This window comes from Protobothrops mucrosquamatus, unplaced genomic scaffold (assembly GCF_001527695.2).
Source record: "Protobothrops mucrosquamatus isolate PMUCROS unplaced genomic scaffold, P.Mucros_1.0 scaffold9, whole genome shotgun sequence".
Classification (NCBI taxonomy): Eukaryota; Metazoa; Chordata; class Lepidosauria; order Squamata; family Viperidae; genus Protobothrops; species Protobothrops mucrosquamatus.
Genome location: NW_015386396.1, coordinates 720523 through 744850, shown reverse-complemented (window position 1 = coordinate 744850; position 24328 = coordinate 720523). Strand labels below are relative to the sequence as shown.

The 24328-nt window shown below is 36.3% G+C and overlaps 1 protein-coding gene across 1 annotated transcript in view; it reads left to right on the top strand.

The window, feature by feature from the left end:
- Positions 1 to 24328, top strand: part of LOC107282568 (ATP-binding cassette sub-family A member 5) — a 49551-nt gene that overhangs the window by 16206 nt on the left and 9017 nt on the right. Inside the window, exons 9-28 of the mRNA XM_015810363.1 lie at positions 624 to 771; positions 2247 to 2415; positions 3235 to 3293; positions 5136 to 5246; positions 5576 to 5751; positions 6433 to 6552; positions 8380 to 8518; positions 8620 to 8710; positions 9886 to 10025; positions 11935 to 12054; positions 12445 to 12646; positions 14901 to 15073; positions 15531 to 15661; positions 15871 to 16008; positions 16313 to 16426; positions 17727 to 17897; positions 18713 to 18826; positions 19250 to 19384; positions 21449 to 21514; positions 23328 to 23427. Coding sequence (XP_015665849.1) covers positions 624 to 771; positions 2247 to 2415; positions 3235 to 3293; positions 5136 to 5246; positions 5576 to 5751; positions 6433 to 6552; positions 8380 to 8518; positions 8620 to 8710; positions 9886 to 10025; positions 11935 to 12054; positions 12445 to 12646; positions 14901 to 15073; positions 15531 to 15661; positions 15871 to 16008; positions 16313 to 16426; positions 17727 to 17897; positions 18713 to 18826; positions 19250 to 19384; positions 21449 to 21514; positions 23328 to 23427 — 2617 coding nt within the window. The remainder of the gene's footprint in view (positions 1 to 623; positions 772 to 2246; positions 2416 to 3234; positions 3294 to 5135; positions 5247 to 5575; positions 5752 to 6432; positions 6553 to 8379; positions 8519 to 8619; positions 8711 to 9885; positions 10026 to 11934; positions 12055 to 12444; positions 12647 to 14900; positions 15074 to 15530; positions 15662 to 15870; positions 16009 to 16312; positions 16427 to 17726; positions 17898 to 18712; positions 18827 to 19249; positions 19385 to 21448; positions 21515 to 23327; positions 23428 to 24328) is intronic.

Genomic DNA, 24328 nt, shown 5'->3' with positions numbered 1-24328 from the left:
TTGAGTTCTCTGGAGAAATTTTTTTTCCCAGCACACTTCTTTAACAGAATGCAGTTGCAGTGGGATGAAGCAAATGAGGGAAAATTAGCATAAATTATAAGAACAATTTGAAATTATAATAATAGGCATCTGTGGGAGGGAAAGGGGCCAAGCGGTAGAGCACATATCATGATATCCTGATGTAAATCTTATGACTAGCCTCTTGTATCCAAGGATGGGATTTGTATTAGAACATCACAATGCATGTTTCAGCCAGGTTTTATTATCAAAATAGTAGTGGGTGTCTGTGAATGCAGCCTTTGGTTTGAAATAAGAAAGATGTAAAATATAATAGCCTCTTTATTTCATGTTGCTACACTCCCCAATATTCCTTTTTGCTGCCATGGCCATAATTTCTGTTGTAATGCCAGCTGCAAACCAGAGATGAAGGCTCGGAGAGGAGAAAATTTAATGAATGTAGAGGTCTGATTTTCTGATCATTCATTAGCTTGTAGCTGCTGGTTCCAATCTAAATTAAGTTTGGGGGAGATTTTCCTTTCATTATTCTCTATAATTAGAATTAGGTAACTTGTTAATTTTTTCTTAACATTTTAATGCTGTGGCACTTTCACATTTGTTTGCAGGTTATACATCTGGAAGATTTTGAACACGGAGCTGTTTTCTCAAATTTAACCCATGGCCCTTATCCACTAATCATTGCTCTTACACTATTGGCTCTTGATAGCATGCTGTATCTACTCCTAGGGATTTATTTTGATCAGGTGATTCCAGGTATGCTTATTAGAACTGGAAAATAATGTAAATGGTGAGATATATTCAGTAACCGTTTAGATACTTAAGTAGGGAAGAAGAAATTTTGAATCTGAAACTTGGTCTTAGTGAGAGAGCATCCATGGAACTTAACATGCCGCAACATTCATATATGTTACAGAAGCTCAGAAAGAAGGCATTACACGTAGTCCTTGACTTACAGCCATAATGGAGCCTGCTCATTCATAAGTTGTTTTAAGTTGTGATGGTCATAAAGTAGGTCATCACAGGACTGACACAATTTTACAACATTTTTTTTTGTAGCAGTTGTTAAGCAAACACCACAGTTGTTAAGAGAATCCATTGTTCATTCTGGGTCATTTTTGCCCAAAACCAGAATTTTTCAGCAAAATATGACTGTGGGATGCTGTAAACAGCTGTAAAGGTAGGTTGGTTGCCAAGCACCAGAAATATGGTCATGTGACTGTTGGGAGGTGGGGTAGTCATCCAAACTTCATAACTAGGTTGTAAGTGTCTTGGAGGGGGTGTCCGTCTTAACTTCAGATGATCACTAAGCGATCAGTTGCAAGTTGAGGACTCTTTACATACACAGTGAACTATTTTACAAATTGTGCTAATCCATGGCATATTAAACCTTAATTGTTGTATAAACTAAAATTGACTGATTTGCACAACTTAATTTGCCATAACCCATGGTTTTCAAATCACCATACATGATTTCATATCGTGCAACCAAAAATAAATCATGTAGTGAATAGTTTCACTGTGTAAATCTAGCCAATTAGTGAACAAATTTTTATGCAGCAGGATGAGCGTTCAAATGTATATATCTAGATAACAGTTTATGAACTGCATAAGGCAATATAGAGTCACATTATATAAATTGTATAGATATGTGAGTAGTTGTACATGCTCTTTGCCCGCATTTTATAAGACTGAGTGCTATACTTCTAATTGACAAACGAAGAAAATGCCCTTAGGCACATGTGAATCTGGAACTCCAGTCATAAATCATCTATCTAGTTCAGGATCAAACGAAGATATACCTCATTCAGGATTAACCATTTTAAATAATTTCTTGTGTTTTTTCTAAGTACTGAAATAAATCCGACCATTAAAATCACATCTGTTGATAACTAAATGGAGTATTGTACTATTTTTGCTGGCAAAATAGTACTTTGGATCTTTTTTCTTAGTTTGTCTTAAATAGGAACAACATTTTCAATTACTTTTATACTTGATCTTGCTTATAACTATTAGTTTTGCACACTTAAAAAGGGGAATAAACTTGTGAAAAAAATAGAGTAGTGCTCAAAAAGGAAATGGTGTAGGCTGGTGGGAGAAATAAGGTCTTGATCAACTGGAGCATTTCCTTTCACTGTTGTATACATAGTGTAAAACCACCTTTTTGAACTGTCCCAGTACTCCAAAATATTTAATATTTACCCTTTTATATATGGGTACTTTATTTCCAGGAGCATATGGATTGCGACGGAGTTTTTTCTTCTTTTTAAAGCCCTCATTTTGGATAAAAAAAACAAGAAATTATGAAGAATTGTATGAGAGCTGTAGTAATGAACACCTGGATTTCACTCAGGTCATTGAACCTATACCTTCTGAATTTAGGGGAAAAGAAGCTATCAGGTATGACAGATTAATTTTGATTAAATTTAAATTGATTAAATTTAAATACCATGATGCCAATTAATATATATTTTGTATGAGAAAGTAACAGGGTAATTTGTTTATGCAGCCACAAATAAAGAGTAACGTTAATTGAATACAGTTTTTCTTTTTAAAGTTCAGGAATGTGGAAAATAAATATTATCTTCCATTTAAATATTTTATGATAATTTTCATGTATAAATATTCTTTACTCTGGCATGTGAAGTTACTTTGTGTATGTTCTTTATAGGGCTGTGGTGATTTATAGCCCAAGGGAAAACAATCCATACTGGACAATGGCATTGGTTTCCATACCCTTTTACTACAACACCATAAAAAGCATTTCTATGTCAGCCATCAAGGTAGACCAGATCAAGAAAGAGACTTCCATGCATGTCTCGTCACATCTCATCTTGTATCAGAAATGCAGGAACTAGAAAGGAGAAAATCATTAATTTAAATTTAAAAAGATTAAAGCTTTAATAAAAACATAAATTTATATAGTTCTAGCCCAATGCCAGGCCACATTGATAGCAGGGATATTTCCAAGCAGCAATTCTTTTGTGTGCATGTCGGTTCCAGGGGGCATTGTAAAAGATGGATAGTTGTTTGAATAGTGCCAAATTCTCAGTAAATATCTTTGTCCTCTGGGAGAAACCTCCATTTTTTCATGTCGTCTTTAGTTCTAGCCAAACCAGCTAAACATCATGCACGTAAAAATTACAATGTAGAATGTAACTCTGATTTCTTAAAAATTGTATCTTCTTAAAAATTGCATCTGTCTGTCTTTTTTTTCAGAATCAGCCATATTGAGAAATCTTTTGTTAAAAAGGATGAAATTGTGGAGGCTTTGAAAAGTAAGAGTGTTTAATTTTCAATAATCTGTGACATTAGAATTCTTGCACTTTCTTAACAGTGATATAGACGAGTTTTTCTTAACAATCATGATTTGTTAATTCTTCAAGGACTTTAATTATGTTCAGTATATAAAATGTTATTTCAATGACATTATAAATGGGTCTAGTATGGATTACACCCCAAGGTTCTCAAGGAACTGGCAGATGTGATCTCAGAACCACTGAACTATATTTTTCAAAAATCCTGGAGCACAGAGGAACTACCAGAGGACTGGAAAAGAGCTGATGTAGTTCCCATCTTCAAAAAAGGGGAAAAAAATAGATCCAGAAAACTACAGACCTATCAGCCTGACCTCAATACATGGGAAGATTCTGAAAAAGATAATCAAGCAACGAATCAGCGAACAGCTAAGGCAAACAAAGTCATAACAAAAGCCAACATGGGTTTGTCAAAAACAGATCATGCCAGACAAATCTTATTGCATTCTTTGACCAGATGACAACATTAGTGGACCAGAGGAATGCTGTGGATATAATTTACTTGGACTTCAGTAAGGCATTTGATAAAGTAAACCACAACCTACTACTTGATAAGATAGAAAAATGTGGGTTAGACAGCTGGATTCGTAGCTGGCTAACTGGCCATATTCAGTGTGTGGTCCTCAATGGAACTGCATCTACAAGGAGGGAAGTGTGTAGTGGGGTGCCCCAGGGCTCTGTTCTGGGCCCAGTGCTCTTCAACATCTTCATCAATGATTTGGATGAGGGAATAGATGAGGAACTCATCAAATTTGCAGATGACACCAAGCTGGCAGGAATAGCCAACACTCCAGAAGATAGGCTTAAGATTCAAAAGGATCTTGTCAGACTTGAACATTGGGCGCTATCTAACAAAATGAAATTCAATGGTGAAAAAAGTAAGGTTCTACATTTAGGCAAGAAAAACCAAATGCACAGGTATAGTATAGGTGGTACCTTGCTCAATAGTAGTAATTGTGAGAGGGATCTCGGAGTCCTAGTGGACAAAAGGTCCCTTCCAACATCATCATCATCATCATCATCATCATCATCATCATCATCATCATCATCATCATCATCATCATCATCATCATCATCATTATTATTATTATTATTATTATTATTATTATTATTATTATTATTATTATTATTATTATTATTAAATATGAGCCAAAAAAGCCAACACAGGGCTAGGCTGCATTAACAGAGGGACAGAATGAAAATCACGTGAAGTGTTAATACCATTTTACAGTGTTTTGGTCACCACGATGTAAAAAAGATGTTGAGACTCTAGAAAGAATACAGAGAAGAGCAACAAAGATGATTAAGGGACTGGAGGCTAAAACATATAAGGAACGGCTGCTGGAATTGGGTATGCCTAGTCTAATGAAGAGAAGGACGAGGGGGAACATGATAGCAGTGTTCTAATATCTCAGGGGTTGCCACAAAGAAGAGGGAGTCAAGCTATTCTCCAAAGCACCTGAAGGCAGGACACGAAGCAACAGATGGAAACTAACCAAAGAGAGAAGCAACCTAGAACTAAGGAGAAATTTCCCGACAGTTAGAACAATTAACCAGTGGAACAACCTGCTTCCAGAAGCGGTGAATGCTCCAACATTGGAAGTTTTTAAGAAGAATTTTGACAGCCATTTGTCCAAAATGGTATAGGGTTTTCTGCCTGAGCAGGGGTTTGGACTAGATGACCTCCAAGGTCCCTTCCAACTATTATTATTGTTGTTGTTGTTGCTGCTGCTGTTGTTGTTATTGTAGCAATGCTTACTGATATACTTAATTCCCCCCACTAATTATTTTAACTTTTAATAGATTTATCCTTTGACATATATGAAGGTCAGATCACAGCATTACTTGGACACAGTGGAACAGGCAAAACAACTTTGATGAATATTCTTTGTGGATTGTGTCCACCTTCTGATGGTATATATTGTTAAAACGTTTTCATTTTTCTTTTTTTATACCCACTTTTTTTTAATCATGCCCATTAAAAGTTTCTTTGCCCTTCTATACAGTACATATGTAAAATACTTAAGATATACAATCCCATTCCCCTTTTATGTATGTGTAAATTGTGTACAATGTGTCAACTACAAATGCATAAAGCTTCATTTGGATTTCATGAGCATTTTCTCGTGAATGTTTCTTTCAATTAGTCTTTAATGTATTATAATAGCTATACCTATTTCACTGTGTTCTGTCTGTTGTTAGCCATATGATTATTTCCTCCATTTTCTATTTTTATAAATTAGGTTTTGCATCAATATATGGATATCAAGTTTCTGAAATAGATGAAATGCTAGATGTAAGAAAGATGATGGGAGTTTGCCAACAGATAGATATTTTTTTTGATGTATTAACTGTGGAAGAGAATCTATCAATAATTGCCTCTGTTAAAGGGATACCTCCCAATGATGTAATACAAGAGGTGAGTCAGTTAAATACCACTTGTATTCAATGCCCACTGTTATCATTTTGATCAAATAAAATGACCAAGAATGTTTTTTGCAGCAAGGCTATATAATCCATCATAACATTCATCAAGCCTAAGCTGATTAAAATATGTACCTTTTGAAAATGATAACATATATATACCTGGATTAGTAAAATAGTTTTTTATACTAAAGACAACAGGGAATTAGAATGTAGAACAATTTTGTAAGTTAAGTTTGTAATGATTAATTTCATAATATTTTCCTTCATTTCAAGAAACTTTGTAAGATAGGAAAGCAATAAGGAAACATCTTTTACCAAACCAAATGCTCTAAAAATTCTTGTATTTAACAAGTTCTTTTATCTATGCTTGTGTGTGCACATATACATGTATAAGTTTTACGTCTCAAAATTTCTTCCAGTGAATCTCTGGTGGAAGGGATAATACTTGACTGAGCTGTTCAGCTGATTGCTGGGAGTGAGAAGGTGTTAAGCTATTATGACTGTTCTTAATATTGTCAATTTTTAACTGCCTAGAATCTAGATTGAATTGGGTAGTATACAAGCTTCTATAATTAATAAACATAATAATACATAATATTTTATTATAGTACACACAATATATATATATATATAATAAACATAATTAAAACCTTTTTCTGCTGGATTTTGTAAGGTTCAGAATGTTTTATTAGACTTGGATATGCAGTTCTTTAAAGATAATCAAGCAAAAATCTTGAGTGGAGGCCAAAAAAGGAAGCTGTCAGTTGGATTTGCAGTTCTTGGAGATCCAAAGGTAAAGGCCAAAAGGACAATGATCTCCCTCTCCCCTTCCCCCCCCCTCTCATTTTCCGTCTCTACTAGTTTAGGTAGTTAGGTAGTTTTAGTTGGTTAAATTACCATCATTACCTTAGTACATTTTTCTCTCAAAATTTACTCAGATGATTACATTACATTACTCCAGCAATTTGAGGCTAGAATGGGACAATTCACTGCAGCCAAGTTACCATGGCCAACTTGTTGTGGACAACTTGTTGCGGGCCAACTCGTCACGGGCCAATTCAACAATTCAATTTAAGTATTTAAAATAATTTGTAAAGCATTCTAATTTTTATCATTCACATTTCATTTTGTCTCCCCTTTTTCATCCTTTCTTTAATTATTCTATTCCACCATTTCTTTAATATTAGTGTAACTTTTGTCCCGTAGTAGTTGTGCCACGGCGAATTGGCATAGTGAGTTGGCTGTGGCAGGTTGGCCACAGCAAGTTGGCCACTGCGAGTTGGCTGTGGCAATTTGTCTTGGACCCATCAGAGGCCTGCTAATCAGACATATATAGAAATTGATCAATTGATTGAATAAACTAAAAAATATAGTGCCTAGTGATCAGTCTCATTTTTGCCCTATTTCAACTCCGTGGAGAAATTCCAAAATTCATTATGCAGTGCGGCCCATAACCACATTGGCATTGCTTATGGTTCTGAGAAGAATAAAAGTGCAATGAGGAACTCATGGTACTGTGAGCAACTCCAGTATTGGCTGGGGCTTGTCCCGATACTGAAATATTCAAAGGAAGCCAAAACCTAAATAGGAATTGAATTGAGAATAGTTGCATCGTTTGATTTGTGTTGTTTTGAGACTGCTTCCAAAATTCTCAGATTCCTTTCCTGGAAATCTTGTATTGAATAATGTCAACAGATGTGGAATTAATAACATGGTAATTAGCAGGGGACAAGGTGGGATTTGCCAATTGCTTTCATAGATCAAAAAAGTGGGAAACACAGGATCAGGGAATTATCTAATGCGAAGGATGTAGTAGCCTGTAGTTTGCTCTGAATACCTTGTGAGGCAAGTTACCTCAGTCTGGAAAAGGTGACTTGCTGCTACAATTACAGGACTGCAAAAGCAATGTAAATCTTAAGTGTGGATATGCTCACAGTAGAAATACTTTGTTATAACTGGTATAAAGTTATATTAGAGTAAACTGTAGACTGGTCCTCGACTTACAACCATTTGTTTAGTGACCGTTCAACAGCATTGAAAAAAGTGCCTCATGACTGTTTTTCACATTTATGACCAACATTCCTAAGGTCACATGATCAAAATTCGGACACTTGGCAACTATTATATATTTATGACAGTTGCATTGTCCCAGGGTCATGTGATTATCTTTTACAAACTTCTGACAGAGTCAATGAGGATATCAGATTCGCTTCACAACCATATTGCTAACGTAACAACTGCAATGATTCACTGTAGCAAGAAAGGCCGTAAAATGTGGCAAAATTCAGTTAAAAACTATCTAGCTACAGAAATTTTGGATTCAATTATGGTCATAAATTGAGGACTACCTGTATTTAGTGTGATTTCTATTGTGAATTCCAAATTAGGAGTGTCAGCTTTGGATGACATTAATTTATAAAACTTCATATTTACTTTGATCATTGTTTCCTTATAATGGCTATATCTTTATCCTATCACATATAATTTTGTGATCATATCACATGTTTTGATAGAATGTACTAATAAAGTTAATGAAGATTATTTATGTTGTGTTCAAAATGATGAGGATGAGGTTGAGGATGAGGATGATATGTGTGTGTTTTTACGTATATTTATTTAGGTATTGCTGTTAGATGAGCCAACAACTGGTATGGATCCATGCTCACGGCAAACTGTTTGGAACCTCTTGAAAAACAGAAAAGCCAATTCTGTGACAGTATTCAGTACCCATTTCATGGACGAAGCAGACATTGTTGCAGGCATGTTCAGAGATATGCACCCCATAAATACAGCAGTTATTCCTTTGATGGTTACTGTCTACAAAAGAATAACTGAAGATTCCACATACTCTTGTTTCTAGATCGGAAAGCTGTGATTTCTCGAGGAATGCTGAAATGTCTTGGCTCCTCCCTCTTCCTTAAGACAAAATGGGGAATTGGCTATCGTTTGAGGTATTATAAGCTTCCCTGCCTATTTCAAATAAATTTTACTACATTATTTGTACCTAAGCTTTATAAAGTCTTTCTGAATCATCATCATTTTATTTCACAAAAGAGAGAGTTGAAATATAGGAAAAGTGTAAGTTACATAACAATTGGTTATTTGGGAGGGCAATAATGATGAGCAAACCTAGTGAAAAAGGCAAATTATAACCCAGCCTGAAAACCCATGAATAGTGGGCAGCCTATAAACCTTTGAAATAATTAAAATTAAAACGCTTTAGATTTTAGATAGCTCATAATGCTGTTTTCTCGGTTGCAAGTATCAAGTAATTGCCATTGTATGAGTGGCACATATAATAGTAAATTATCTGAATAAATTTATTAAATATTCAAGTAATCAAATATGAATAGATAAGAACATATCTGCCTTCTTGAAGTTTAATATTTTTGTACTGTTTCTATAATGGAATGTTTGTAGTTAAAAAATAATGCCCACTTTTCAGTACAATGATATTAAAACAAAAACAGTAGAGGAAAACTATCAATTGTTTATTTGTTAGGACCCTTCAAACAGATTTGCTATAATGAAGAAATGAACATTTTTCAGAGACTCGGACCAAGTAGCTCCAGCACACAATTTGTAGCACTTCAACATGTTTATTTATTTATTAAACTCAAAAAGTAGCTCTGGGTGGCTTACAATATTTAAAAATCCAGAACATAAAACTCCATAAAAACCCCATCCCATCCCCTCATGTCAGCAGCAGCACAATCAAATCACTTGATCATCTCCATTTCCATTTGGCCCAGGGCTGCTGACAAAATCACATTTTTAGTCTTTTGGGGAGGCAACAAGATACAGGTCAGTTGTACCTCCAGGGAAACGATGTTCGACAGAGAAAGGGCTACTCACAAGAAACTTCAACACATCTACTATAGATCCTATCTGTCAGGCCCAAGAACCAAGAACAACACATGGAGTTATTTCTGAATATTTTTCTTTATTGTTTGTTCACTTGTAGACTAAAGCAACTAGATAGCATAACTAAACATATATTCTATGAACTAGGGAGAATCCTAGCACACATTTTCTATTATAATCTTGTTTGTAATGTTTAAAAAGAATGAGATCCACGGTGTAGCAACAATGCTTTCATCCCTGCTATGTGTTTATTCTTCTTTAGTATGCAGATAGACAGGTATTGTAACACAGAAGGTACAGCATTCTTGATCAGGCAGCATATCCCTGGAGCCAGTCTGCTAAAGGAGACTGAAGAGCAACTTGTCTATGCCTTGCCATATAAAGATACAGACAGATTTTCAGGTACAACCTTTCTCTTTTTCTCCACTGAAAATTGGAAGTTGATGGTGTAGGTTTCCTCAGTAAAATCTGAGGAAACAAATGGCGGGGCTGGCCATAACAGCAAGCACCACATTAGCTGCTGAGTGTTTTGAAATCGGAGCAGTCTGGGGGAGTGCTGGTACAGTTGTGAGGAGCAGCTGTGGTTGATTAGTCCTGGATGGGGAAGTACAGTAGTTCCCATTCAGGACTGATGTACAGTCTGTGGTTTTCTTCAACTTCCAGTTCCTGCTCAAAGAGCAGGTGGCAGCTGTGAGCAGGAAGGTCTTTGAAGAGATTCATTTCAGGCACCAGCTGTGCCCATTCCTAGATTAGGGGATTCTAGACCAGCACGCGCACACAGCTCCACTCACGCAAGAGAGAAGAGAAGACTTTGGGACACGGTTTCACGCTCCTTCAAGCTTCTCCATGTTAAAAGCTTTTGCAAAGGGATGGAAGGCCTGAAGCAGGTGATATTGGTACCCAAAGCCTTTCATCTGGAGAAAAGAAGCCTTTGGAGGTGTTTCCCAACCATTACTTCTCAGGATCCAGGAAACACAGCTCTTTAGTTGTAGTACTTACCTTCTGGAATAACAATCCCCCCCCCCCCGCCCTAGATTCATATGATGAATACTCTGGTGATATTCAATAAATCTTTGAAAACATAGCTGTTCCCCAACCCTTGATTTAGCAGGAGGGTATTGAGCCCCTACAGGATATTATTTCCTTGAAGAACTGCATTTTCTGGATGCATTATGATTTCTGTTTCCTATTGTTCATTCCTTTTTTTTTTTAAAGGAAGTACAGGTAGTTCTAAACTTACGATCACAATTGAGCCCAAAGTTTCCATTGCTAAGCAAGGCAGTTGTTAAGTGAATTTTGCCCCATTTTGTGACCATTCTTGCCACAGCTGTTAAGTGAATCATAGCGGTTATTAAGTTAGTAGTACGCTTGTAAAGTGAATCTGGCTTCCCCCATTGATTTTGCTTGTCAGAGGGTCACAAAAGGTGATCCCATGATCCCAGGACACTGCAACCGTCATAAATATGAGCAAGTTGCCAAGCGTCTGAATTTTGATCATCTGACCATGGGGATGTTGCAATGGTCATAAGTGTGAAAAACGGTCGTAAGTCATTTTTTCAGTGCCGTTATAACATGGAACATTCACTAAACCAGCGGGGGGTCGAACGACCTTTTTACAGGGGCCGCCTAAGACCATCGGAAAACACATATTTCCAATGGTCTTAGGAACCGAGACACGGCTTCGAGCTGGGGGCCGTTGCAGCGCCGGATTCGTTTCCGTCGAGCATCTCCTAAGGGAGGCTGCGCTGCTTCGCGGCCCTTTCCGCGGAGGAGGCTGAACTAAGCTCTGCTGGCGCTGGCGCCCTCTTGGCTCTTGCTCTCTCTTTCCCTCTCCCCGCCTGGGCGCTTCTCCAACCAGGCTGGGCAGAGCCGACGGAGCGGGCCTTCCTGCCCCCCTCCCCGGCCAGCTGGAGCCGGGCAGGCCAGCGACCTTCGGAAGTGAGGCGAGGTCAGGCGAGGCGTGCTGAGCCCCGGGCGTGGCGGGTGAGTGGGTGGCGTCGATGCGCGCTTGGAGAGCCCTTAGGGTTGGGGGTCACCACAACATGAGGAACTGTATTAAAGGATCACGGCATTAGGAAGATTGAGAACCACTGCACTAAACAAATGATTGTAAGTCGAGGATTACCTGTAAGACATTCAGAGTCTGATAGAATTAGCCCAACTCTAAATCTAAGCAGTAAATAATCTGAAAAAGCATCCAAAAGGCATTCTTTCTATTTTTATACAGAAGAAAATGATTATGGCTCATCTTAAAGAATAGCATTCAAAGTTCTTTTGGAAATCATTCCTCTTCCTCTTTCACTCCCTCTAGCACTCTTTGCTGATCTAGATACTCATTCTCATTTGGGTGTTATTTCTTACGGCCTTTCTACCTCAACCTTAGAAGATGTGTTTTTCAAACTGGAAGTTGAAGCAGAGACTGACCAACAGGGTAAGAATCAGTTATATAATTTCATGTGGTAATTATCATATGATGAAATTATTAAAAGTCTATTTCATCTTAGTATTATTTGTAATCTGGGGACTACTGTACAAAAATACATTCTTTAAAAAAATTACAGTACAAGATGATTAAAACTCCAAGAAAATCGTTAATATATTTATTTCTGAGAATTGTGCCTTAAAAGTATATGTACGTGGATGCGTGTATTTCCTTCTCCCATGAATAGTGGTAATGTTCTCAAAAAAATACCATTTAGCATGTGCTGATATATTCAGTTAATTATGAAATGTTGCTAACAAGGTGATGCCAAGAGTTATAGAGCTAGTTGGAAAAGATAAATTTAAAAACATTTAAATTTCTTTTTTCTTTATTTCCCAGATTTTGGTGTTTTTAACTTACAGCAAGCTGAAGACAAAACGAATAGGAGTTCTCTTGATGAACTAGAGCAAAGTCTGTTAATGCTATCTATGACAAAATCTTGTGCAGTAAGCAATAAGTCTCTTTGGAGAAAGCAAGCCCTTGTGATTGCAAAGGTTCATTTTCGTAGTTTTAATCGTGACGTTAAATCAATGTCAGAAGTGTAAGTATCTTCACATTGGGTTTCCTCCATATTTTGGAGACTGTTTAATTGGTATGAAAAATATAAATAAGAAACTTTGTTCTTAACTGGCTGATCATACTAGTTCCCAAAATTATAAAAATGTCCAGTGTGGAATTAAATGTAACTTGTTGAAAATAACAATACAGTTTGTGATTTTAAATTTAGGAAATTTCTCTCTGAGGGTTTACATATGTGGAAAACTGAGTTGGCTGGGAGATGGGCAGACCTGAGGCAGTAACTTCTATTACTAATAAACTGAGCAACACACGTTACTTAACTTTGGAATTTTAAGTGTCCAGAAGCTGGAAAGCTGGAATTAGAGATAAAAGAAATGGACACCAGTTCTCATAACATTCAAAAATTTTAGCTGCAAATATGCCAGAAAGTAATTTATGTTCTCCCAAAGATGCTTTTTCACGAGGCAACTGGACTTTCTTGTTTTTCTTTGAAGACATTTTGCTTCTCATCCAAGGAGCTTCTTCAGCTCTGACTGGATGGTGGGGAATGGGAAGATTTATTCTCCTGCAGACAGCTGGCCATTTGCATTCTTTTAAGGAGTCATTAAAGCTACCTGGAGGTTTATCTATGTCTTCAGGGTCACATGAGTAGTGCAAATGGGTGTGGAGCCTTCTTGGAACTGTTGAAAGGACTGTGTTGTAGACTGGAGATAGATGATGTCAGATCCCTCCCCCTCTGTTGAGAGAAGGCTGTTCAGTTTTGACATAGATGGCCTCGCTAAAAGAATGCAAATGACCAGCTGTCTGCAAGGAGTATAAATCCTTCTATTCCCCACCATCCAGTCAGAACTGAAGAAGCTTTTTGGGTGAGAACCGAAACGTCTTCAAAGAAAAACAAGAAAGTGCAGTTGCCTCGTGAAAAAGCATCTATGACCTGGATGACTGAGAATCTCCATAGATAATTTATGTTCAAAACGCAAATATTGTTTTGTGGAAACGGAACCATTTTTAAGGTACTTCAAGAAATGAAACATGTAGATTTGTGGCAAAGTTTTTCAAGTTTCATGAAAAATGTGAGCAAGTTTCAATGTAGTATATAATTCAGCCAGTCATATTACCAGGGATGATTTCCTCACCCACCCATTTTAGTCTGAATATTTTTATATGTGCCTAGATTTCAAGCTGGCACAAGCTGATTTTTTTAAAATAAGAGATATCAGTAATGTTGTAATGAACTGTGATATTTATATAAGAACAGAACCCTATTGATATGGGTATTTCATTAGACAATTTATTTTATATGAAAATTCCTTTATCTCAGGTTTGCACATAATAATTGCCAATAGGCCTTAGATTTGAGGGTTAGACAAATGGTAAGATTTTCTTTATTGCAGCAAAAATGCAATAATATTTGCTTAATTGAAATAGTACTTGGAGCCTTTCATTTGACAGCTTCTTCTGTGAATGTAATGAAGAATGGGTTGGAGGCACATTGTAACTTATTTCCAGTGGATCACCTGATATGCAGGTTAGGGTGATCTTTTTAATCGTGCACCAATAAAATTCCATCAAAATCCATTTTTAATCAGAGATCATTTTAGGACTATACATGTGGACCAGCATTCATATCTAATGTGTAGTCTGTACAAACTGTACTGCTGTAATTCATGCCAAACACTGTATTTAGAATGTTTTCCTCGCTAGTAAAAGAATTTGTCAAGGGAACATACTTGTAAGCATATTGGACCTCCCTAATTTATTTATTTTTAAATTAGGGACCTCCCTAGTTTATTTTTGCAACTAAAACTGCAACCTTTTTAAGATGATATAATTACACTTTTATGTCTTTTCCTCTTTATTTACTCTCCCACTCTTATAAACTGTTCTTTCTCTGTCTTTATCCCACTATGAGTTTTTATTCCATTGAAAAAATTCTGCATTGCTCCTTTCATTTATTTCTTTTGTCTCCCATTGTTCACATTTAATTTTTCTTCTCTATGTGATTTTCAAAAATATCTCAGATGAAATTAAGGCTATTTAAAATTTATTTTTCTGAAAAAGTGCAAAATCAGAATTATTTACTGTTCAGCAGTGATGCATTCAGACGTGTTTGGTATATGTTTGTGCTTAGCAAATTTAATATAGATAGATGGATTGTGGGTTTTTTAATAATAGAAAAAAAATTCAACTCCAGATTGAAGTTAGTCCACTTTTATTCTAAAGGAGAGTAATTCTTTAATGTAATTTGACTCAACTTTATTTTTTTTCTCTTAAAGGTTAGCGCTATTCTTAGTATTTCTTTGTGTTGAGGTTTTTATGTTTCACATGTATCAAGAATACTTGAAAAATGCTACAGCTCCTATCAAACTCTCTCCAGATTTATACTTTTTTAAACCAAATGAGACTTATCATAAATATAAAACCAGCCTTCTTATTCAAAACTATACTGGTAAGTAATAGGAAGCACCACTATTTTCCCCCAGTTTTTTCCTTCTACTCCTTTTAATTTCTATTATTGTTATTGTTATTGTTATTATTATTATTATTATTATTATTATATTTTAATATAATATACACACTGGAAATCAATTGAAAGAATATTTTTTATACATGGCCTGAATTTTTCAATTTATTGAAACTAGAGAAAGCAATCTTTTTGCAGTCAAACTTTTCTTTTTTTCCTGGCATCCAAGAGCTCTAGAAGTGATGTGAGAATGAAGTAATAGACTTCCACATTGTAACTGCAGCTCCATACATTCAACAAGAATATATATGAACTGCTTTTTCCATCGCATGAAGGGGGAAGTACAATGCAACCATTACGTTCATTTGAATGTGGAGAGAGATTATTGGAATGACACAGACTTGTTAATGATCACTATCTTCCTAAATTCATTATCTTCTAGGTGTAAACATTGATGACGTGATCATAAACCCACTTCAGAGCCAGAATATACTGACAGAAATGTTCAATGGCAGTGACTATGTATCAGTTTCTCCTCACAATGCAGCATTAAATGTAGTTCATGTAAGCAAGGTGAGAAGATACATAACCTATGTTTAACAGCTGGTAACGCATGGTCTTGAACAATATATTTAGAACATAAGAAATTTTGCTAAAAACCAGTAATTCTATCCAATGTACCATTCTGATTGAATTTAGTTTTGTTTCAACTGGGGCAAAGCTGATAGGTCTTGCTGCTTTGTATTTGTAGCTAATAAGTTAAATCTTTATTGTTTTTGCAGAACTATATCTTTAAAGTTGCTTTTAACCGAACCATGCTACATTCTTTACCTCTTATGATGAATATCATTAGTAATTTGTACCTACACAATTTAAATGTAACTGAAAGCATCCATGTCTGGATTAGCTCTTTCATTCAAGTAAGTAAATGCAAACTCAAATGTTGATATAATAAAATGAAATGATAGACAGACTTCCTGTGTAAACAGATATTTAAGACATGTTGTATTTCTTTTGCATTGTCTATTTGTACAATTTGTGAGTCACAAAATGAAATACAGCCAATTTGCCATTTCCCCTTCTGGTCTTCTAGTGCTTTTTGTTTTCTCATTTTCAGACAAGCTGAAATAAAATATATTGAACCAGTGGTAAACATCTGAATGTAAATTATGTGTCATTTTAAGTTTTCATCTATTTTCTATTATTAACATCTTTATTTTTCAGGAAATTAATGATAGAAGTTTCATAATGGTGATGATTGTTCAATGTTTGACAGTAGGTGTCACCATGACTGGATTGCCTTCATATTTTACCATGGAGAATGCAGAAAATCATAGGGTAACTTTACATTAAATCATTTTTTAAAAAACAAAAAATCCATGTATTAGTATAAAGCAGTGGTCCCCAACCTTTCTGGCTTAGCGGACCAGCAGGGGGGGGAGAGGGGACTGTTCCATGCAAGTGGCAAGCGCTCGCTTGTGCAAATGGAGTTGTGTGAGTGCCCACCACTCCCACAAGTGAAGCTCACCCGCCGCTCCACTACCGGGCCACAGTCCGGTGGTTGGGGAACCCCTGGTCTAAAGCATGATTTGTCTGCCAACATTTATATTCAATGTATAAACAGATGTTGGGTAAATATTTGAATTTATTTCAATATTTGAACATATTTTAAACTGAAACTCATAAATTATTTTAAAAATCATTCCCTGCCTCTGTTACTGCTCCCACTTTTTGGAACAACTTTTTCCCCTAGAGATTTGGTTAGCTTAACCCTGCCTGCCTTTTGGAAGGCATTAAAGACCTGTTATTTTTATCCAGACATTGAGTATGAGAATAGGGTACCTGACTGGATGAACTTTTCCCCAAATTTAAGAATTTGTATGTTGCTCCTTTGGGTTCTATTTTCATATTTCATTTTTAATGTACCTTTAATTGATCTGTTACTAATAATGAAAGCTGGCTTGAGTCATGCTGAGTAGGATGGCTATATAAAGTGATTAAATCAATCAATATTTAACCACATTTATAATACGAAGTATAGCAAATAGCATACATCTATTCCTGAGGCCAAATTTAATAAAAAGGCCAATCTAATACACACATACACAAATAAACAAATAAACAAATAAACAAATAAACAAATAAACAAATAAACAAATAAACAAACAAACAAACAAACAAACAAACAAATACATACATACATACATACATACATACATAAAAAGGGCAATCTAGATCGGTAGATAAAGCAGAAAGATAAGCAAATCAGATTAGATCAAAAGTTAGACATATTAAGTGCTACATTGCAAAGAGGCAGAGTCACCTCGAAAAAATGTTAAAAACTGAGAACCAGCAAATATTTAAACTGATTAAATATTAATGTATATTGGATGATTTAACTTTGCGGTTTTAGCATACATGTATTTACAGTTATTCCTGCCCTTGCTAATCGGAATCCTGAATTTAAAAGCAAACATAAAGAACCCCACTAAAAATTTATTATCTCATACATCAGCATTGTCTCCTTCTCTCTCTTCCTGATGCATTCTTCATCCAATTCTGAATTGTGATAACTGTTGTTAGATTTGTTCCAATATGCTGTATCAAATACACATTTTAGCCAATTTATTTTTTGCAGATTAAAGCTTATACCCAACTTAAGTTGTCTGGCCTTTATCCATCTGCTTATTGGTGTGGACAAGCATTAGTCGACATTCCTTTATATTACACTATTCTTCTTGTCATGACCGGGATCTTATTTGGTGTTTATCATGAAATTATTTTTTCCCCAATGAAGATCTTTGCTGTAGTAAGTCTTCTTACTTTCAAACAATTGTTCTTTGGCTTTTCTTCAGTTTATTTCCACTTACCACTTAGTCAGCTCATTTCCACTTACTTATAATAAACTCAGATCTTGTATTATATTGTTCTCCTTTTTTAAAAATGCCCGTCCCTGGGAAAGCACTATTTTAGCAAAAACACCCTGTCTTCAGTTTGAAACATTTGTATTAAATGAAAATCTATTGTTTTGTATTCAAAACAGGCTGTTTCAATTATTCCGTATGTTTCAGGCACAAAGTGCTTCCAAAACAACCTGTTTCAAATGCAGTATTTCACTCAGAAAAGATTATTCTAAACTTTAAAAAAAGTTACAAATTTAAAACAGTTCTGAATTCAAAAATTGCACAGCTTTTAATGGCTTCAGCTTCTCACTATTTTTATCTTTCAGGATAATTTGTAAAAAACTGAAAAAATGTGTAAAATTATGTATGAAGCTGCCTCTTTCATTTCTCTGTGACATACCCTGGCAGGTTTGGGGGTGAGGGAATGTACAGTAAAGGAGCAGTTGAAGTACCCTAAAGTGGAAAAATCAGTGTATATGACTGAGGGCAGGGGTTCCTCCATAACACAGGAAGAAGCTTAGTCTGCCTTCTAGCTAAAAAGGTAAAATTAACCCTTTCCTGTAGAATCCATCTTCCAGTGACCAGAAAGGGATCATTCTGTATGAATAAACCTAAATGAAAAATGGATGGGTTGATTGCTGTGTTTTTCGTTATTCTGGTCTGTTTTCATGGGGAAGTATGTCAAGAAAAAATTTAATGAATGTATTTTTTTTTCTTCCAGGCTTTTTGCATTATGGGCTATGTACCCTCAGTAATTCTGTTTCATTATATTGTCTCTTTCACTTTTAAAAGTATACAAAACACAAAAGAATTTTGGTCATTCATTTTTCCAACTGTGAGTAAACGGGCAGAGCCTAATTTGTTTTTACCATTTATTCAAATGTCTAATTTTGTTTCTCTGTTTATATATACAGCTTCATGTTGGAATATATATGACTTCAGCTTTTTTTAAAATTTAAATCACGTGTGCCCTTATTCTTATTTAGTCTGTAGTAAACATCATGTATATCTGTCTATTTTCTCTGAGTTACACTTATTACAATGAATCAAATCATTGTTCTGTCTAAGTCATAATATGCTCTGTCTAGTTTAGGTCTTGCATAATGTACCATCCCAATCTTGTAGTTCATTATGTACTATGGGGAACACACAGTCTTAACAAACCATGATAAAGTTGTTAAAGCAGCTATGGTAGAAGAACTCTAGTTTGATATTTCTCCATGAATTTTATTATGATTATATTTGTTTTGTCTTTCAGGCAGCTTTGATCTGTATTATTGTTACTGATGTAGCATTTATAAAATGGTACACGGTAGCCATTATAATTCACATGTGCTTTTGTATCTTCGTTCCAATCTACCCTCTTATCGGGTGCCTGATTACTTTATTAGAGGTAGGTTTACTATAGACTGAATTCAATATTCAGAATTCTAGTGTGCCAAAGAGCACTATAAATTTCAATATATATTATATATTTTAAAACTGGTGATAAACAACCATAATATGTCTTCAAAACAGCAACTTTCTCTACAATTGAGGCAGGGGGAATGATTTATCCTAAGCTCAGTTTTAAGCTAAATTAGGACCATTATGAGACCTGACCTCTTCTCAACTTTTTGTATTGAAAGTGTTTTTGTATGTGAACTTCTTCTATTCGTTTCAGAATTAAAAATGGTAAAATATAACTTATGTAAAAAGGCAGGCACTAAAGATATCAAAGTGTTGGGAGAGTGGATATAACTTGCCTCAACTGTCCTCATCAAATTTTATTTTCATTTTCATGGTAGTCAAATTGATATCTCTAGTCCACGGGTGTCAAACTCGCGACGTTACGTGCCATGTCGTGACGTATCGTGACTTTTCCCCCATTGCCGGCAATGGGGTGGGCGCGGTTTTGGCATGACACATCCGGCCAGCAGCCCTGAAGTTTGACACCCCTGCTCTAGTGCTATGGGTAAGAGAACAGCCTTGATGTGGGAATTTCCTATCATTCTCTCACATGCCCATATCTTTTTAAGGGCCCCACCAAGTAAGACACGAGAGATCACCCTTTAAAACAATGTCCAATGTTCAATTGACAGAGGAGGGATGTTATCAGTAAATGTATCCAGAGAAAGAAGCTAAAGAGTTACATAGCAATCAAAGACTGAAGAATTCCGCGGCAGCTGAAGAAGTCAGGTTTGGCGTCAGAATTAAACAGTCTTCGACTTCCTGGAAAGAAATGGCAATTAAAGACAGTTTCACAAAAAGCAGGACCGATGGCCATGGCAGGATGAAGAGCTGACATACAGATCAGCTCTTTATAATTCTCTGAACAAGGAGAGGACTTGAGATCTCTCACAAATGCTCTTACAAGACAATGATCTCTGGCATTGTTGCAATTGATTTGTATACTACATTGCTGTTGTCTTCCTTCTGTATTTTGTTTTTGACTTTAGATAGCTCTTTTCTGAGTGTAAATGTGGGTTTGTGAGCTATCATTATTCCTAGGGGGTTGCAGTATTCTGGCAGCCATTTCGGATGTTCCTTTGATGTATGGCAGGACAAAATACAAACCCCGACAAAATACACAGCCCATCAAAACACAAAAACATGTCCTGCCATTCATCAAAGGAATTACCCGAAATGGCTGCCAGAATTAATTGCCACAATTGTAATCAGTCCTATGTGGGACAAACAGGAAGGCAATTGAAAACAAAGGTTCATGATCATCAAGTAGCAGTTAAACAGCACAACCAAAAATCCCTGATCTCAAACCACATTGATAATAAACAACACCAGTTTGATTGGGAAGGAACAAAAATTATTGGGCATGCGAACACCTGCCACACACGAGAATTTATTGAAGCCTGGTATTCTACCAAAGGAACAATTAACAAGCATATTGATCTAGATCAGGGGTAGGCAACCTTGGCTCTTTTATGACTCGTGGACTTCAACGCCCAGAATTCCTGAGCCAGCATGGCTGGCTCAGGAATTCTGGGAGTTGAAGTCCACGAGTCATAAAAGAGCCAAGGTTACCTACCCCTGATCTAGATCCAGCATATGGATATGTAAGAAACCAGACCATTCGAACTACCAATCAACAAGAGAACCAATCAGCTGCTCAGAATTTAAATATAGCTCCAAACAAACAACCAATCACACGGCCAACTGATCACACTGGCACACAAGACATTCATAAGCTAAGGAAAATAGTACAAGAAGATCCTGCTGCTGATGTTACCTAGTCTGATAACGAAATGTTCAGAAAGTAAATTGAAACAAGCTTGGAGAGCAAACCACTGCCAAAAGTTTTTTTTAGGTTTGCTAAACAAAATTCTGAATCAAATCAAAAAAGGATTTGTTGTTTTATTCTGAAATATGAATTGCTGTTGAAACATAAGAAGACTTTTTTAAAAAATTAATCATCTGCCAAAAAATGTAAAAAATAATTGGAATATTATTATCTTGCTAGGAGACAAAAAAGATTGGCCAAAAAGTGGAAAGAAGTGCAGAAAGATTGTTGGTTTCAATAGTGGCGGTAAGAATCCTATTTCTTCTTCAGAATTCAGGAAACCTTATACATTTTAAGAAGTTTTGGTATATATTATACTTTTCTTGTTTATAATCTGAATTGGATTACCACATTCTTCATTCTATATTCTAAACTCATGCAACACATGCAATATGTTAACAAAAGATAATGTACTTGTCAACAGAACAGTCGTGGCATGTAAAAGCTATATAGTTTGGTGAGCTCTGGATAGAGTTACTCTCTAATATATCCTCATTTAGGGAAGATACTCTAGAAATTGACTTACAGTATTATATCCTAATTATTAGGAGCTGTGTTTAAAAGCAACGTATTGCCTCTTAAAAGCCTCCTCTCAGTTAATATACTCTGAAAAAACTGGATCTCAGTTCAGGGCCAGCACAAGAACCAAAACCTGTCACATACAGTACACACTTTATCCTAACCATACCCTAATACTGAAACATTATCCAAGATATTTTAGCAAAAAATAAAATAAAAAATGGAAGCACCCTATAAGTTTCCAAAATAAACAATAAATAGTTCTAGGTGCACCATCCAGATAACAATGAAAAAGCTGCAATGAAAAGTAAGGATTCTCATCAGTTTATTAGTTGTCTTTTAGTATATTATTGTAAAATGTTTGGAAGAACATAACAGGTTTGGAGACTACCGTAGGAATAAGGTAATGAAGTATAAGAAAAAAATGACAAAATTGAAATATCAGAAAACTACTACATTCCAATGTTTCATTAGAAACACTGGCAAAGCTCAGGGCTTTTTGGTCTCAGTGCCTGTTCTCTAGAACAGAGGTTCCTAACCTATGGACCGCAGCCCACTACTGGGCCATGGCCACTGGGCCTCGTGAGTACCTGGACAGTGCACGTGCGTGTGCTCCTCTCCCCACATGCCACTGTTGCCGCTAGTATCGCGTGGACGGCAGCATTGCCACGACCCTTGCATGGGTGGCGGGAGCACTGTGAGCGGCAGGTAGGCAGCGGCACCCCCCACACGCGTGGCATTGCCACAAAACTTGTGCAGGCAGTGGCAGCACTGCAAGAGGCAGGCAGCAGGCAGGGTGGTGGCGCAATCCTTGCGCCGGTGGTAGCATCGCTGTGAGCCTGGCGGCAGTACCACAAGCCTCACACAGGCACTGGCATTGCTGAGAGCCTCGCACACATGCTTGCAGCCCTGTTTGCGTGGTGCACATGCTTGTGGCCTGTTTGTGCACATGTATGCATGTGTGGCCACATTCATGTTTGCGCATGTGCATATAAGGCTCTGCCCATCCGTCTCCCACTGTGCCGCCAACCCAGAAAGGTTGGAGACCCCTGATCTAGAATATCTAATAACCAGTTATTAGATTTGCCCTTACTTTGCTGGCCTTCCAGAAAATATTCAACACCTCTCCAGACATGAGAGTCAGGAAATTAGTGAAGCTTAATTGTTTTGTTTTGTTTTGAGATTTTATTCTCAGTTGTCTTTTTCTTAAACTGTGATCACTTAAACTGCATTTATAATTAGTTACATTGTTTAGTTTTAAATTCTGTTTACCACCCTATGAAATAGTATAAATAAATAAAATGAAGTATAAGAAATAAAAACCTATAATATAAGATTTTTCCTACACATTTTCTGAGCAAAACTGAAAGTACGTGGTTAATATTGTTTAATATTGTTAATATAGCAGACCTGAGAAGAGTTGTGTTTTCTTTTTGGCAGGAATCAACAAGCAATAAGCTTTTCCCATACAATTACTCAAAATGTAATTTGGAGCAAAGCCGTGTTAATGTTGTTTTTTTGGTTTTTCTCTTTCTTTTAGCCCTATTTGCAATGTATAATTTGGCTCTTTCTTCTGCGACACCTTGAGGTGAAGCATGGAGGCAAATCATTGAGAGCAGACCCTTTCTTCAGGCAAGTATTCTGCATTTTTCTTTTAAAAATCAGTATTGAAATTACTTTTCCAAAGCAAAACTTGACAACAATAAGCTGCTTCTTTGAGGAAAAGAACACTGTTGTTATTGAGGTGTTTGTCCATAAAAATGTGAAATCCATTTATTAGATTTTTTTTTTCTAGGTGTGGCTAGGCTAGTCTTGAGTGTTCTCTTAAAGTAGCAGGATTTTTGGCTTTTTTAGAACTGTCTTTGCTAAGACTATTGATCCAGGAAAATCCATGCTTCTCAAAATGTTTTCATGTACTTTTTCCCTTCCTCTTTACATTTCCAAAGTTATTGTCTTTTATAAACCCCTCATGGTATCCTATGCCTCTCCCACATTTCTATTTGGTGGATTATTTTTGCACCCAGCAGTATTTTTCCTATTGTGACAAATGAATGTACAGATAATGGGTTTTTTTTATGCTGTTTCTCTATAAGGACTATCTCCTTATCCTGTTATCCTATTAGCAGAATAGCCCTTGGTAATTCTAGGAACATGGTTTGGGCCACTCTTTGTTACGGTTTTTGCTTAGACTAAGAGTCAGGGTGAGGGAGAAGACTCACAACTGTAGAATCTTTGCAATGAAGTGAGAAAGTGCTTCCTAATGACGAAGTCCTTCCCTTGAATGCATTCTTATTTGGCAGCAAGGATCTTAGGTTTTGGTCAACAGAGCTGTCCATAGGATCCGCCGAGCCCTGAAAACTCATCTATTTCGTGCGGCCGGCCTGGCGTAGTCTTAATTAGGTTTTAGTATAGGTTTTTTATATGGGGTATTTTAGAGCAGGCCTTTATTTATTTAATTTGATTTTAGAATAGATATTTATTGTGATTTTTATTATCGCCTGTTCACCGCCCTGAGTCCCGTAAGGGAGATAGGGCGGTATA